The 15,042-nt window shown below is 47.2% G+C and overlaps 6 protein-coding genes across 6 annotated transcripts; 3 read left to right on the top strand and 3 right to left on the bottom strand.

The window, feature by feature from the left end:
- Nucleotides 1–842: 842 nt before the first annotated feature.
- EDB93DRAFT_1253134 (uncharacterized protein) lies at nt 843–3,778 on the top strand (the record flags this gene model as incomplete). Its single annotated transcript, XM_041453404.1, has 12 exons — nt 843–966; nt 1,034–1,066; nt 1,116–1,135; nt 1,255–1,293; nt 1,349–1,377; nt 1,442–1,455; nt 1,723–1,782; nt 1,840–1,974; nt 2,030–2,261; nt 2,318–2,375; nt 2,431–2,604; nt 3,374–3,778. The coding sequence occupies 12 exons, from the start codon at nt 843–845 to the stop codon at nt 3,776–3,778; spliced, it is 1,323 nt and encodes a 440-aa protein (XP_041304979.1).
- Nucleotides 3,779–4,075: 297 nt separating this feature from the next.
- Nucleotides 4,076–5,259, top strand: EDB93DRAFT_1163901 (uncharacterized protein). Its single transcript, XM_041450113.1, has 3 exons — nt 4,076–4,347; nt 4,405–4,935; nt 4,992–5,259. Exons 1-2 carry the CDS (start codon nt 4,318–4,320, stop codon nt 4,924–4,926), a joined length of 552 nt encoding a protein of 183 aa, XP_041304978.1. The 5' UTR covers nt 4,076–4,317; the 3' UTR covers nt 4,927–4,935; nt 4,992–5,259.
- A 1-nt stretch (nt 5,260) lies between these two features.
- Nucleotides 5,261–7,691, bottom strand: EDB93DRAFT_1210073 (cytochrome P450). The gene is made up of 8 exons (XM_041451031.1): nt 7,440–7,691; nt 7,272–7,388; nt 7,092–7,214; nt 6,577–7,041; nt 6,351–6,523; nt 5,832–6,300; nt 5,680–5,781; nt 5,261–5,624 (listed from the first exon to the last, which is right to left on the bottom strand). The coding sequence occupies exons 1-8, from the start codon at nt 7,593–7,595 to the stop codon at nt 5,562–5,564; spliced, it is 1,668 nt and encodes a 555-aa protein (XP_041304977.1). The 5' UTR covers nt 7,596–7,691; the 3' UTR covers nt 5,261–5,561.
- A 203-nt stretch (nt 7,692–7,894) lies between these two features.
- EDB93DRAFT_1298861 (uncharacterized protein) lies at nt 7,895–10,884 on the bottom strand (the record flags this gene model as incomplete). Its single annotated transcript, XM_041454649.1, has 3 exons — nt 10,452–10,884; nt 9,756–10,398; nt 7,895–9,730 (listed from the first exon to the last, which is right to left on the bottom strand). The coding sequence occupies exons 1-3, from the start codon at nt 10,853–10,855 to the stop codon at nt 7,895–7,897; spliced, it is 2,883 nt and encodes a 960-aa protein (XP_041304976.1). The 5' UTR covers nt 10,856–10,884.
- Nucleotides 10,885–10,974: 90 nt separating this feature from the next.
- On the top strand, nt 10,975–12,130 carry EDB93DRAFT_1090267 (uncharacterized protein; the record flags this gene model as incomplete). Its single annotated transcript, XM_041446265.1, has 3 exons — nt 10,975–11,346; nt 11,405–11,566; nt 11,624–12,130. 3 exons carry the CDS (start codon nt 10,975–10,977, stop codon nt 12,128–12,130), a joined length of 1,041 nt encoding a protein of 346 aa, XP_041304975.1.
- A 63-nt stretch (nt 12,131–12,193) lies between these two features.
- Nucleotides 12,194–14,339, bottom strand: EDB93DRAFT_704923 (protein kinase). The gene is made up of 10 exons (XM_041457164.1): nt 13,891–14,339; nt 13,740–13,810; nt 13,588–13,679; nt 13,513–13,537; nt 13,396–13,464; nt 12,912–13,339; nt 12,752–12,860; nt 12,603–12,698; nt 12,348–12,551; nt 12,194–12,298 (listed from the first exon to the last, which is right to left on the bottom strand). Exons 1-10 carry the CDS (start codon nt 14,012–14,014, stop codon nt 12,257–12,259), a joined length of 1,260 nt encoding a protein of 419 aa, XP_041304974.1. The 5' UTR covers nt 14,015–14,339; the 3' UTR covers nt 12,194–12,256.
- Between the last annotated feature and the right edge of the window lie 703 nt (nt 14,340–15,042).

The following is a 15,042-nucleotide window of genomic DNA, read 5'->3' as shown; positions in this document are numbered from 1 at the left end:
TTTGGACGTCAAGGTCTCGGAAAAGGTAGCGAGGCTGAATTTTAAACTCATCCTGCAGTTCTTTATGCAACACTGTCACTGGAGGACTAGCTGTACTACATATATCGGTAGTGATCACGACAGCCTCATTCTTGTCGTTAGGAGAGACTGACAGCGAGGTCCGAGATTCGCTAACAATCTTATTAGCTCTTGGCACTGGTCGCCTTTCCGCAGCGCATATACTCAGGCTGGTTATTCGAAGCGCGGAAGTTGAAGCTAAGTCAAGTTGCACACTCTATTCCAAAGCTTGTACTATTGATCAGTTGGCACAAGCATTGAGTGAATAGAAAATCTCGACTCCATGTACTTGATAAGTGCTTACTAACGAGTCCATGTACCATATTGCTAATCACATGTTCCACTGCATATCACCCCTCCAGTACCTTTGTTATATAATATACCGTTCATATCGTGTTGTGTCTCATGTCAATGCCTCAGCGCTGCAGCACTAGCCTATAATATTGTTTCCAACGACTACTGTGCTCTTCGCTAGTGCACAAGTAATTCATACCAGGTGTGTAGCCCGAGCTTGTAAACGTTCATTTCTTCGCGCGTTAATCAAGTTCATGTACTTCCTACACTTGTACTCGTCTTGGCAAAGAGCTAACACCTCAAGCTCCAGGCACAACCCACAATGTTCTATATAAAGAAATGATAAAGAAACTCATCGCATCCGGCCGGCACGTTCACGTTGATCAAGCGTTCTGCACCATGATGGAGAGCACAGACGTCACCCCTTGGGTATTTGCCACACAAGCACTGGATAGCAACTTACGCATATATAGTGTGAATGTGAGTGTTGTATGTCTACCAACTTGAAGCTCTCCTCTCACCTACACGCATTCTCTACCAATATGATCATAATCTCAAATGACCCTACTTGGTGGTCTGCTATCAATGCATTTCGTTTCTCCAGCTATTTTACAGGTTCGTGAAGAGCAGTCGGATGTTGAAGCTGATATCGTAATCTAACCTCATGGCTGCGGTCTCGCAGTTGCTGCCTCTGTTGGAATGACATATGATTGGGGTAAGCATATAATATTAAAGGACTGCTGATATCTAACAAGTATTCTCAGCACTCACATTTGGACAAGAGGTATGTCAATGCGATAACCTGAGCGGCCATCTTGCTGAGGATGGTTTATAGGTCGAACTGATCTGGGCGAGTACGGTCTCATGTCAGGGGAACAACCATATAAATACACTTTATCACAGAGGCAACGCTGGTCGCTAATGACAGTTCTGTATCTCAGTGTATGTAGCTTGTCGGTCGTGGCTACCATGTTATACTGACTCCAATATATCCTAGGTGCGCTACCTTGGAATTTTTCATGCTGTGTATGTTCGGAAGGTCAAACAATTGATGTAGTGCTAATCGTCTATTTTTATCTCTCATGCTCAGCCTGGCCATCCTGAGTATGTTTCCTTAGTCATTCATTGTCTTCGCTTCTGCTGAACAACGGCATGCAGATAGTGTTCCGACCATCTCGCTGACAGATACAGTGAGTCTTCTGCACGCGTTTCAACTACTATTCCCCTCCAACTAACTGCGGTTCCCTGTAGCAGTGGGTGTGGTTCATTACTAAGTTCTTGGTTCGCTAATGACCGCCACGCTATAATTACGCAGATGTGAGTCTGTTTGGTGTGTGCTACCTGAAGCTAATGACTGACTGGATTCGTTAGGCTGGATTGTGTACATTGTATGGAGTTGGACGGGTGTTGTGGTATTTGCGATGCTGTGGGGTGAGCTTTGCATCTACAAGTCTCAGTGATATTGACCGAACTCAAATATACTACAAGTCATCATCATCATTCGGCTGCATGCGATGTATCAACAATCCAGAAAGATCTTGATATTTCTCATTGTCACCTTTCTGGCCGTCAACATTGTCGACGCAGTGATAATCGTAATGGCAACGATGCACACTTCAGGGGGTACGCTTGATTGTGGATGAAAATATGCGTACAGGGGCTGAATTATCAATCCTAGAGGAACTCATTCTCTCCGGCACCTATCAGTGCTCGATTGTCTACGTGGGAGATATTCTAGTCCTAGATTCTGTTGCTTGGATACTCACCACTGTGTGGGAGGTCCTCACGCTGTGTTTCGCAGTCTGGATTGCAGTAAAACACTTCCGTGAACTGCGACAACATTCTGCAGGAGGGATTATTGGGGATTGTTTCACGGTGTTGATGAAAACTCACGTGTTTTATTTTGCGAGGTGAGTTCATATTGCGATGAATGTTTCTTTTCCCACTAAAGGGTCGGACGTGGTAGCTTTGCTGCTGTTTCTTGCTTCCAGGTCATTGTTAATCTATCTCCAACATTCTTAACAGTGCGTCGATCTCTATTTTATCTCTTCATGCGACCACGATTCACCATTTCTATAGGACCCAAATTCCCTAGAAAGTCAGACTTTTATTGGCTTGATTCAGATTTTGGACGTTGTGCAGATGTTTGTGCTGGGACCACGCCTGATCCTTGGCGTTCGAGAATATCACGCTAAGCTCATGGCCGACTCCGACGCAGCACCTGACATAGTTTCAGCCGTTTTCCAGCAGCGCGTGCATATATCGACTGGCAGTGGTGTATAACACACGTAGATGTCAACGGTTGTCCGGTGCTCTGTATTGAGCAGGAAAATTTGTTTATCTCCATTCCAAGCCTCCGAGGCTTGGAATGGCTTCGTCGTTTCATTACCGAAGTCTTCCGCCGGTTTATGCAGCCACTCACACTCTACTCGGACAACCAATCCACTATCGCACTTGCCAATTCCGGCGCGTTTCACGCGCGCACGAAGCATATCGACATTCGTTATTATTTTATTCGTTTTTCTGTTGAAAAAGGGTCTATTTCTCTCGTTTACTGCCCTACTGATAGTATGATTGTGGACACACTCACCAATGCCCCTTCCTAATCTCAAAGCTAAACATTTTGCTTCCGCCCTCGGCCTACGCTCAGCTTGAGGGGGAGTGTTGTTATATCAATCCTCGCTACTATGGACACTCGGTACCATCTTTCATTTCCTAGTACCTACAAATACCTTTCGTTCCCGCGCCTCGCAACTTCCCTCAGCTGACTTCGCACATCCGCTGAGGTTAGTACTATATCTGTATATACATCGTGTATCTAGCTAACAATACCTGCAGCTGAGCTGCTACAGGTACATACTAATACATTATTTGACTTCGCACGTCAGCTGAGCTGAGCTGCTACAACCAAAATGCTCAAACACTTGTTAACATGATTCAGATTGGACAGTACATAGTATGATAACAAGGTGTGTAATAATTAGCATGTGCAGCACTGTCACCATAGTAATGTATCCTATAGGCCATAAAATCGAGACCACGAAAGGAACCCTACCGACAGACAGACAAGTTCTGTGACATCGACAGAGACCTTCTTCGTGCTATTACAACAGGAGTCAAATCAGCTACTGACTCGGATGGCATGACATTGCCTTCTGTGGACACCGGATACGACAGTGACTTGGAGGACTTGTTAGATAATGTTGAGGATGGCCTCATAGATGCTCACAAAAATGATGAAGTACCAGAAGATAATATTCTACAGGTGGATGAAGATATTGACCTCGGCTCTCCTTTACTGCGTAATTTGATCTCTATGGTACCCGTCGTTGGCTCACATAACGTTCAGGTGGCCCAGGGCAATGCCCCGGCATTGAAAAAGAGCACAGTTGACTGCAAAATCATTATTCACGCTGTTGATAAATAATTTTCAACCAGTTAATAACTATTGGTTGAAAATTGTTTAAAACACCTGTTTATAAACGATCTGAGGCAGCCTGTTTATAAACAGCTGTTGAAAAGTCGTGGCGATTTTTCAACCGTACCCTATGGCTGCACGTATTGCTGAGTTGAGCCATGTCAACTTCGAGCCAGTCTGTTCATCTGGCATGGAGTTAATAAGTACCGAAAAAAATTTGAATGCAAGAGCCTATCAATTGCAAACAATGAGCAAGTTAGTCCAACGACGACTCGTCGACGAGCAAGTCAAAATAAGGTTAGCGGTGGGAGGGGGGCCGGTTGTACTTTTTCGAGCCTCACAAGTTCATTCAACACGTTCCCACACACCCTAGATTTATTCACAATCTTCAACAGGCCTTAGGACACGACGACTTTTCAACAGTGTTAGTATCAACAGGTATTAACAGGTATTATAAACAGCTATTGAAAAAGATCGACTTTTCAACCGTACCCTAGCCAACCAGAGTACCTTTCACTCCATTGTCGTCACCCCATTACTCCTTCAAAATGGTGTTGATCATCATCGGTGGGGTCATAGTACGGAGTCACGGATATCTAATCATTCTCACGGCTGACTTTGGCATTGGGATATAGGCTCTCTCAGTAGCAATTAATGCTATTTTCAAGTTGTACCATAAACTTACCCATGACGATCACAGGCTGCAGCCGGTTCGCACTATGCCTGTGGGGGCAATCGGGTGGACACAGGATAGCATCAGCAGTCGCGTATACAATGTCACCCTTGACAGCCATGTTGAGATTCAAGCCATAGTCGACGCTGCGCTGAGTGATCCACGAGGCGCCCTTGCCTTCATGAGGGAGCATTTCCCCGATCCCATCCGCATCTTCGATTCAGGCAAAAATGGATTCCTTTCCATCGACAACCGTCGGCTTGCGATATTCCGCATGGTCTTGTCTTCCGAAATTCAAATCCCAGTCAGGGTGTTGACTCGGGAGCAAGCGGGTCAAGCACTCTTGCAGAGTCCAGATGGGGTAGACCCCAAAGCCGCGTCCGATGCCCTGCATAGACGTTGCACGACTAGGGACGGAGGTTTCTCTATCATGATCAGAGGTCCACAACGTACCGTGATCTCTAACGGGTGTTCCACAAACTAACAGTTTGTGGTACGTCCTTCCAACTCTCTCATGGATTTATTCCGCTGACACTAGTCACGATGTAGACGGCAGTTACGGGGTGTGAATGCATGGACCGACGCGAGTAGAAAGTAGGATACTCTCTGAGAACCTCGGAGTTGTAACATACTGTGCCTCTTCAAGTGCTCGAATGTCCTGTCTTGTAGGTACTGTTAGCTATCTTGAATTACCCTGTAAAGTCTTCGAAATTCGAGTTTATATCATGATTGTCATACCTTGTAAATACTGTTAGCTATCTTGAATTGCACTGTAAAGTCTTTGAAATTCGAGTTCATATCGTTTTTCCACCATAACTATAACGATGTATCTTTGAAGCTGTGCGTGGGGTGGACATGTCGATTCCAGGTGGCCTTGAGTGGCATAGATATCTAGGAGCACACCTCAAATCTCTTCCTGCGTCTGCGGCCAATGTCGCGACTTTCCTGAGATGCTAGCGTCAGGGCTCGAAGATGAGTCCCCTGCACTTAAGGTTCTTCCCTATAAATTTACCCCAGCGTTTAGTATGTGGGAGTGGTATATTTTGTGAAAGTCACCGGGATCCCAGTAAATATGAAAGATGTATGGTATATGTATCTAGAGGAAGCGGAGGACGTCCTCTAATCAAATCTCCTACGTCTGTAACAGACATTCCGAGGTTTCTTTGGCATCGTGATCATTGTCTATCGAAGGATGGTCAACAATACTCATGAGCAACGAGGAACTGAAGAGACGAACATGGTAGTTATGCTCTGGAATCTCCGTGATACCATCCTCTAACCTAAGCTCCACTTTACGGATAATGTTGGAAATCACGGCCCCAAGTTGCAGGTATGCGAACTATTAAAAAATCAGTCAGATTACTCCAACAAGTAGATAATCAAGCTCACCTGCTCGCCAATGCACCTATGTCGCCCAGCACCAAAGGGTTGGTATGGGCTCTCAGTTCCCTTGCTTACAGCACCAAAACCATAATCAATCTTCTCGCCGTTCTCGTCAGAGTAAGTCTTGAACGCCTGAGCAGCAACGCCCTCGGGATCACTCCACCGTGTCGGGTCCCACTGCGTAGGGTTAACCCAGATGCGGGGGTCAACCTGGCTGACGGCGGCAGAAGCAAGTACATAATAGCCCTTTGGAACGACATAAACACCATCTTTGGAGGGGGCAGCGAGGGTTGCAGGAACTGGGACATCAGAACGAACGTAACGCATGATGCTGTGAATAGGCGGGTGCATGCGGAGCGTCTCACGAATGACGGAATCAAGGATTGGAAGCTTGCGGAAGCCTTCATAGGTCATCGGGCGGAAAGAACCATCTGGATTGCCGAAGTGGTCCACTTGCTCCTGGTAAAGTGCTTCCCTATGATGATTATCAGTATGTGTTGGCTGCCGAAAACAAACAAAACTCACTGGGCTTCGACGTTATGAGCAAGGTGAAGAAGCGTCCATGAACCGGAGGCGGAGCTAGTGTGCTGTCCTGCCATGAGAAGGGCAATCATGATGTGTGCGATTTCATGGTCACGGAGAGGTCTGCCATCACGGTATTTCTGATCCATCAACGCGGAGATCATATCAGGCTCGTCCTATAGGATGCATTGTGAATATAGGTTAGATCTCATAAATGCAGACGCCTTACGGAGTGGCCCGATTCCCTTCGTTTGCGGATAATATCGGTATAATATTCGCTCATCTTCTTGTGCGCTTCGTCCCGACGGCGGTAAGATTCCAAAGGCAAGTTAGGGAACATGAAATTAAGCGGGGTGAAGCCTCCGTCCAGGTCGTTATAGAGCGCAGAAAACGATTTGTCCAAACCTTCCCTAACCTCCTTGCCTTGCAGAGTCCGACTGGCAGTCAAAATAGTGATTTGGGCCATGACGTCTGTCACATCGAAGCGTCCCCATTCATTGATGTCGTCCATTTGCCAGATCATGAATGCTCGGTCGGTGCGCATGTAGTCGTCGACTTCTTGATCGAACATACTCATGTATGCCCGGAAGTTCTCAGTTGAAAGGCCGACTTTAACGAACTTCTTTTGTTCCATGAACACTTCGTTGGGAACATCGTATACGACGTCTTTACCGAAGACGGGGGTCGTGAGGTGCTGTGTAGGGTTAAGAAAGACATGTGCGGGGCCAAAATGATTGTACATACCGTGTAAGCGTCTTCCGCGGAGAACGCAGTCGATTTACCGCCCAAGACAAAATTGTTGCCTTTAGCACCAAGTGCGACAGTAACCTTGCGTCCAAGTAGAGTAAATGTGAAGACATCGCCATACTAGAGAAGAGTATGAGATAAATCATGACATGAGAAATGTGTGTCACACGACCGTACTATTTCTCTGCACTTGAAGAAAAAATTGAGTGGGTCATTGCCGTACTCGATGGAGGACCCAATGAAAGGGATCCAGTGGAAGACTTCTGGAGGGAGCGAAGGGTCTCGTGGAATAACCTGAGGACGTTGCATCAGTAGATACGCAACCAAGAGTTGCTGGATGCTCACGAGCTGCTTAAGAATGTTCAGCACGACAATCAAAATTGGCGTATAGAAGATTCCCAGCAGGACTGCTCTACCAGGAGAGGCGGTGATATACTGCTGCGTAGCATTGAAGACGGCTGCAACGTAGCCCGCAGCTGGGGCAGTCGAATTGAACGACATGAAAAAACGAAGACAAGATGTGAATGCTCCCGCGCTGTCCAATTAAAGGAGCACTGGCAGGTCTCACGAAGACGCGACTGATAGGCTAAGCGTAACTTGTTTTCAGCGCGTTTTTATCTTCCTAAAATAGGTTGTCGAACCATGTACATGGCTTAGTCATCTCACCATCCGAACCAATCATATCCCGACAACTGACTTGCTTCCGACGGAGAGACTCCAGAGAATAAGGTGAGCGGTAAATCATGCAGTGAATTAAACTATGGTGTGTTACGACGTGTAAAAATCTAAATAAATAAAAACTATATGCCGCCACATAGCTCCAGGAGGAACAACGCCTTCAAACCGACCTGCACGTCCTTGACCCTTACGTTCACATACTGCCCTACCGGAATATCCGTGGTCCTAGGCGTGACAATTGTTCCTGGTAGACCAAGTGATGGGATGTGGCACTGAAACACGTTTGTCAGCACGTCGCGCCTCCTGCTAGGCTCTGTGATATATGCACTGAAGGAATGCAAAGGGTCGACGCGATCACTGGGAGGGTTTGGGTGGTCAAGGAAGCGCTTGATGTACATGAGTGTCCACTGCATGCGATGATTTCGATCACTATGCTTCCAAAGCTTCTCGTACTCAATTACCTCGGTGGCGTAGGTAGTAAGCCACCCGGGAGTGAAAAGACGCGTAGATGCCTTCGGCCGAAGCAGTACATCCTTGATCTGCCAATGAGCAACTAGGTCGTTGTACCGTCGTAGCGGTGACGTGACACGGACATAACCTTCCCCTTCTGGGATACCCATGGACCAGTGCATACCTGGCTCAAGGACGTACTCGACAGGTGGAATGTGCAATTTCGACTGGAGGAACTCCGTGTGATCCACAAATCCATCCTCATCCATCCTCGCAACTAGCTTGTCGATGTCTCTGTTGTCCTCGAGGGCTATCGGAGCCCGTGCGGAACGACGCAACATTGGCACTCCCTTGGCGGCGAACCACCGCGAAGCAACGCGAGATGCTGTTTTCATGCATTCAGCAACAAGCAACCGCGAGCCGCGCTCCACTATGCTTTGAGAGTACACTTGATAGGTAAGGTTAGGAAAACCACGATGGTACGAAGCATTCCAAGCCGGTGTTGTCGGAGCGCCATGGATTGGTTTTTCAGTGGCCACAAGAGTAGCCATTGAAGCCGAGAATACGAATGGATTTAGTGTTTGACGGTTGCGTTGTCGGAACTTGCGTGTCAGGTCGTCCATGAGACGCATATTCTCCACATCTTTTGTTTCTAGTACAGATACATGGGAGACTCTAGGGGTTTGGGGTGCCTCGAACGGGTAGCCATATTGAACAGCTTCTTTGCCAAGAAGTCGATCCACACTATCGTAATCAACTTTCTTGACGTTGCGAATGAGACCCGCTTTAACATCGTAGTCGACCATGTTGCCTTCAGTGTCTAGCTTGAAACTGAATGTAAGCACAGGCTCTGGCTCCCCCTTGCAAGAATGCGAGCCCAAACTTAATCGGTTGTGGGTAAGGGAAGGAGGTAGCATAGGCCATGTCCTGTGGATGAAGTATACGGATGAGCACATTCGACGTGCTGCTTCTGAGATGGCATGAGTAGGTGGAAGGACGACAGTAGGGTCTGCAATATGGACGTGTATCCAAGCCGAACCAGGCTCGTTAAGAACAGGTTCTACCGACAAGCCGTCATCCAGCTCTTCTGCGCTCACGTCGTCAATCACGTAGACTGGTAATTTTCCGAAGTCGTGTCGCAGATGTTCGACGAGATCACGATCATAGAAGTCTTCTGGTCCTAATGGTTGCTTTGCCTTCGCCCGCGATGGTCGCAATGAAGACAGGCTCCTCTTGACAAGAGCGTCTTGATCTCTGACGCGCTGCGACTCCTCGTCCGGCGTCGCGTCCAGATTCAGCTCCTTCCTCTGGGTTACCATATCCTCCCAAGGGGCCATCTCCCCCATCTCTATCAAGAACTGCCGCAGACACACGTCGTCCACCATTTTATGAGCATGCAAGCCAACCCTCTTGATGATGGATGTGACCACTCCAGAAAAGGGATCAATACCGGTGTTACGCGTCCTGCGTAATGCAAGGTGCAAAACATCAAGGATGGTGCGATCAGTCTGGAGAAAATGTGGTATCCTTTACGATAACTCTGCTCGGAGGCTCATCCCAAGATTCGGCAGCCTTCTCTCTGGCATTAAGAATGAGGCCCCGAGCTTTCTCGATAAACGCCTCCAATTCCGGACTCCTTTGCCGCACCATATCCACAACTCTCTGCAGTTTGACAACATGGTTTTCTGGCCGCACGTCGTACATGAGCGCAAGTCTGTGAGACTGCATGTGGGGCACAAATTCGATAGGGCGACCCATGATATATTTATGCGCTGCGAAAAGAGTCGACCAGCTCTCCGGTTTATAATCGCACAACAGCTTCGCAGCCTCTGAAAGACTGATGGATGCCCACTCGTCTGGGTGCTTCGCCCGCACACGGGGATATAGAGTTGTATTCTTCCGCCCAATAACCATGAATGCTTTGTTTATTTCTTTTTCGGCCTCCCGTAGGTACTTCAGGATTTCAACCCGCGCATTAGTCTCTACGCGGTCCACTGGGGTTACGCCGGTGCCTGCGCGGAGGGCGAGGTCCCTGTCAGCAATGCGAGGGACCTCTATGTACACATCTGACTCGACATGCTGAACAATTTCGCCTGTACTGAGTAAGGAGAGATGCCACATGCGACCGTTCATATACGAATGGCCTAAGACCACACCGTGTGCATATATGGAACCCCTGCAATATCATAAGTTTTCGAGAATAAATAAATAGATGAGCCATAAATCCACCTTCGAATTTCAACAAGGGATCCAACCTCTATAGTAGAAGCTGACGAAGAGTCCTCAGGTCCCACCCCAGAGTCTGCATCTTCTACATCATTTGCGAAAATAGCTTGCGTTTCTGTCATGGGTGGCTTCGGCTTCACCCTCTCCAATAGACGCATTTCGTCGCCTCGTAACGTCTGCGTGTGCTTCCATGGGCGTTTGGGAGTGAACTTGGTGCCAGCGGCAACACGGACAAGCTTATCCGTTAATTTGAATGCTGCATCGAGTTCACTGGACGGTGACTTTTGAAATTGACGATTGGAGGTCTTTGAACCATCTTTCTTTATTGGCGTTACTTTCGGATATGATTTTATTGGCTGGACATTGGGCCGGATGTCTGCAAGCAATTGGCCGGCGCGACGATGCATGAAAGGATGCGGAAGAAAATGCAAATGTGGCTGTGCAAAAAGTTTCGATCGAAAATGGCTAGTCTAATGATTGTTCTCAATTCATTAAATTTTCATTCTTCCCTTTGTCGCTCATCATCATGTTTAAACGAGTCGAAAAGAAGCGCAAAAGGCTGGAAGAAGAGGAAGAACTAGGAATCGATGAAGATATGAAAGAGTTCATGGGGCTCAATGACACCGATTCGGATGAATCTGCATCAGACTCGGATTCTAGCTCTGACGAGCACTCGGACGCAGAACAATTTCAATCAGATGAAGAGGACCTGGAGGAAGCTGGAGATGAGGATGCAGATGAAATGGAGGATGATGTAGAACCGCCCATCTTGTTATCAGAAGCGTTGAAGGACCCCATTTATATCGTGTCGCTCGACCCAGATGTCCGAGCTTGTATATTATGCAAGGGCAAGGTCATCAAGGGCACTCAAATGTCGACAGTCCACAAAGCATCTACCGTATGTCCCTTTCTCTGAACATACAACTGAAAGAAGACGGAGGTTCAGGTTGCCGCAGGCTCATAAACGACGTTTCGAGCGTTTCAAGACCTTCGCAGCGAAATGTGATCCTAAAAGTGATGCCTGGCAAGTTGCAAGGACGGTACAAAAGGAGGCCTCAAATTCTACTGGTACTCAGAATCGTCCTGATGACGGTTTGTCGAAGCGCGCCCTCAAAAGAGTGAGTGGTGTATCACACTATCTTTCAAGGCGGGGTTTCTCAAAGCTAGGTTTTCAGTCAGCGAAGCAAGCAGCAATGAGAGAGAAGCGAACGCTTCACAATAAGCTTCGTGCCAAGGCAAAGGCCAAGAAGGCCGCTGAAAAAGCTTTACCATCCCAAGATGCAGCAGGGAAGGAGTCGCCAGCAAGCAAGACGCTTGAGAAGCAGAAGTCGCAAAAAGCTAGAGTTGCCACTAGCGACAAAACACTGGTGAAGAAAAGGGAGCAGAAGTCTGCCGGTGCAAAAGTTCACGACGCAAAGAAATCCGAAGCATCATTGGGCAATAAAAAGACAGTAAAGAAAGGAGAACAGAAGCCTCCCGGTTCTCAACTTCAAAACGCAGAAAAATTGGACGCATCATCCCCAAAGCCATCGGAGCCTCCAAAGAAACAGCGCAAGGTGCAAAAGGATCAAGTCGCAGTCCCCTCTGCTCCACAGCAATCTCCAAAACGGTCGCAGGAGAAACCTCTCAGAAAACCGAAGACACCTCGTGAAAAAGAACGGACAAGAGCTAAGGCTACTTAAGTAGGTGATGCGTATCGATCAGTTCACATCACAATGACTCCGTTAGATAGGCATAGACAGCTGCGAGATAAATAAGTAAAAGAACACAGTCCCAGTCATGAAGGTATAGTGTAGCGCTCTACAACTCTACAACAGTGACTGCAGTACTCTGTCGGTCATTATAATGACCTAGGGGGACTATTTTAGCAACGTTGATACTCCTACAGGAAACGCATACCTGATGAATATCCGGTCTGTCTTTGGGATTAACTTTCAGCATGCTATCAATCAAGTCCTTCAGCCCTTGTGAATACGCTGAGTTCGGGTGCTTGTATTGAGCGTTTAGTACAGCCATCGCAATCGAGCCACCTTGCTCAGTCGTTTGAATGTTTTCAAATGGCGAGTGTGAGTATGCGAGAGCGAAGAGCGTGCATCCGAGTGACTGTGAAGGTGAAGGCTTAGAGAATGCGTGAGGATCGACGGGAAGACCTACCCATATGTCGACTTTCTCGTCAAGAGTAACGCCCGTCTTCACATCGAAAAGTTCTGGAGCACGATATGCCATCGTGCTTTGTTCCGCGGCGATATCCTGTGAGACGAATATGAGATGAAGTACAGTAATAGATATATAGCTGCGTATACCTGCTGTAGTAAAGCCAGCGATCGACTATCTATCTTTATTCTTGCTTTTACAGTACTCCCAAAGTCCATCAGTATAGGTGTGACTCCATCGTCCGCGATCATGATGTTCCTGTGATGTAAATGTCAGAGGTGTAGCTGCATAAATCGACAATATTTCTACCCAGGTTTCAAGTCCCGGTGGGCGTATGGAACGCGTTCGCTCTTTCCCTGCGGCACATTGCCATTTTGAGAGGTTTGAATTGCAGATGCTTCCTCGTCACCGTCAAATATTACGTCCCCATCCCCCTCGGCACGGTGTTTTGTCATCAGGGGCATGTTCACAGACTTATCGTAAGAGTAACCACCCTCATGATCGCCCTCTGGTTGCGGGAAAAGCTCATCTTCTCCGTCCGAGTGGTTCTCCTCCACGTGCGATGAACTCGATGAGGATGGCTGAAGTTGAGCGGAAGAGGAGCCAGTAGTCGTGTGGTAATCATGCATCGCGCGCACGGCTTCGCATGTTCCCTTGAACAGCCGAATCATATCTTGCTCAGGAAAGTGCTTCCCATTCACGACGTTGAGGTTGATGGCATCTTGAAGGTTCCCGCGCTTTATCCCAAAAGGTCTACGGATGTTCCATAGTAAAGCATACCATAAAGACATACCTGATACAGTGGCAGGAAAAGGTATACAATCTTGCCTTCACCTTCGGGATCTTGGACGACAGCAGAGTCCTATGCATTCATTCAGGAACTACATAAAGATAATCCATTGTCACTCACAAGTATGCGGATGATATTTCGATGTCTGATAGCATACTTTAAGACAGCAAGGTAACCATGATGAACTTGACTTACTTAAAACGTCTGTATGCCTCTACCTCCCGCATAGCCTCCTTCACGCCCTCCGAGCCAGTTGGACATCTTATTTTTTTGAGAGCGAATTGCCGCTAGACGTACACCAAGTATATGTAAGATGTTGTAAGAAGCGAACCTGTGAGATCACGTACCCCACTAATCTCGTCTTGTGCAAGATACACAAAGGAGAATCCACCTTCGCCGAGGACTTTTATAATATTGACTGAGATCATCAAACACATATTAGCAAGCGTGCTAGGTACAAACGAACATTCTAGGTTCGTTGCAAAGGGTATGACTGACACGTTCGACCATTAATTTTTACTTTGGCTGATTGCTGGCAGAGACATGAGGAGAGAGCCCAGATAGCGTCTTTTGCCTGATCCTTGAGACTGTCGAGTGCGCTAACAACTTGGGAGAAAGCCATAAAAGCAGAGGTAGAACAGATTTCAGCAAGAACAGTGACTTGTCACTGCGGTTCTCTACGCGGCGAATAGACACAGCCACAGGCATCTGAATCCGTGATCTAAAATAGCAATTCTAATTCAAGCTTCAAAGTTCAGAAAAGTTTCAAAACTGAGTTCCCCTTGCAGCGAGCGCGCAAGCATGAATATGAGGGGAGGGGGGCAAGATATTTTGTGATAAAACTCAAGCTAGTAGCCGGACGATGGAGCGCACTGCTTTTTCCGTAGCAGTCGGGAACCACCAGATGGGCCTAGCCGCCTATCAAAGGAAATTAATTGAGCGCTCTAGACTGACTCTAAACACCACTGGCATGTACTGGATCTGGAGCCAGGTCCTTCAATCACTAAAATTCTATTTTCCAGACGGGCCTCGGCAAATCCATCGTCATACCCGTGCTCCTTCCTGTCCAAATATCCACAAAATTGTTCGGCTGATTGAATTGTGGTGCTCAAAATTCAGTATGAAGGCGCCAGTTGCAAGCTCCTTCTAACCTGAGCGCGCCGGATTCATCATTTAACTAGTAGGACGGACCTGCCAACTGATTATCATTTGAACGTTGATTTTACAGGATCGCACGCAGCCAATTCGCCGGGATGACATATATGTCTATAGACTCTGCACGAGTCTCGACTCCTGCCATTAGTAGCTATCACGATGGCGTCTACATAGGACGATATATCTGCCAGTTCTTGGTAAGTGATTGTTTATATGAACTTACGGTGAGCCACCATCACCTTGCTTGCCACCACACCTTAGATGCATGTACGATTAGAAAAACTTGGCATTGTCAAGTGAAAGCAGTACTGTTGCCTGAAGTGGCCTGGCCGCAGCTCCAACTCCCAAGAAACCGGTCGTTGCCCGAGCTCCGCATTCTGACAAATTCAATTCAATTATAAAAATTGCCTTATATAACACGAACAGTTTTCTTTCTTCTCTTATTTTTCTCTCTTTAACTTCAAAGCGAGGTCACAGCATTCGAAACAAAAGTAT

The sequence above is a fragment of the Suillus bovinus genome (genome assembly GCF_016758785.1).
Source record: "Suillus bovinus strain UH-Sbo-P2 chromosome Unknown EDB93scaffold_54, whole genome shotgun sequence".
Lineage (NCBI taxonomy): Eukaryota > Fungi > Basidiomycota > Agaricomycetes > Boletales > Suillaceae > Suillus > Suillus bovinus.
The sequence above is the reverse complement of the archived record's forward strand: the minus strand, read 5'-3'. Positions and strand labels throughout refer to the sequence as shown.

What these genes read in the sequence shown, in the direction of transcription:
- EDB93DRAFT_1163901 (XM_041450113.1), top strand. Translation starts at nt 4,318, where the DNA reads ATGGTGTTGATCATCATCGGTGGGGTCATA. An exon ending in TCATCATCGGTGGGGTCATA is followed by an intron (nt 4,348 to 4,404) that starts GTACGGAGTCAC and finishes ATTGGGATATAG; the next exon opens with GCTCTCTCAGTAGCAATTAA.
- EDB93DRAFT_1210073 (XM_041451031.1), bottom strand. Translation starts at nt 7,595, where the DNA reads ATGTCGTTCAATTCGACTGCCCCAGCTGCGGGCTACGTTGCAGCCGTC. An exon ending in CCGCGGAAGACGCTTACACG is followed by an intron (nt 7,042 to 7,091) that starts GTATGTACAATC and finishes AACCCTACACAG; the next exon opens with CACCTCACGACCCCCGTCTT. An exon ending in TTCCAGAGCATAACTACCAT is followed by an intron (nt 5,625 to 5,679) that starts GTTCGTCTCTTC and finishes ATCCTTCGATAG; the next exon opens with ACAATGATCACGATGCCAAA.
- EDB93DRAFT_704923 (XM_041457164.1), bottom strand. Translation starts at nt 14,014, where the DNA reads ATGGCTTTCTCCCAAGTTGTTAGCGCACTCGACAGTCTCAAGGATCAG. An exon ending in GAGGCATACAGACGTTTTAA is followed by an intron (nt 13,538 to 13,587) that starts GTAAGTCAAGTT and finishes GTATGCTATCAG; the next exon opens with ACATCGAAATATCATCCGCA. An exon ending in ACAGACCGGATATTCATCAG is followed by an intron (nt 12,299 to 12,347) that starts GTATGCGTTTCC and finishes TAGTCCCCCTAG; the next exon opens with GTCATTATAATGACCGACAG.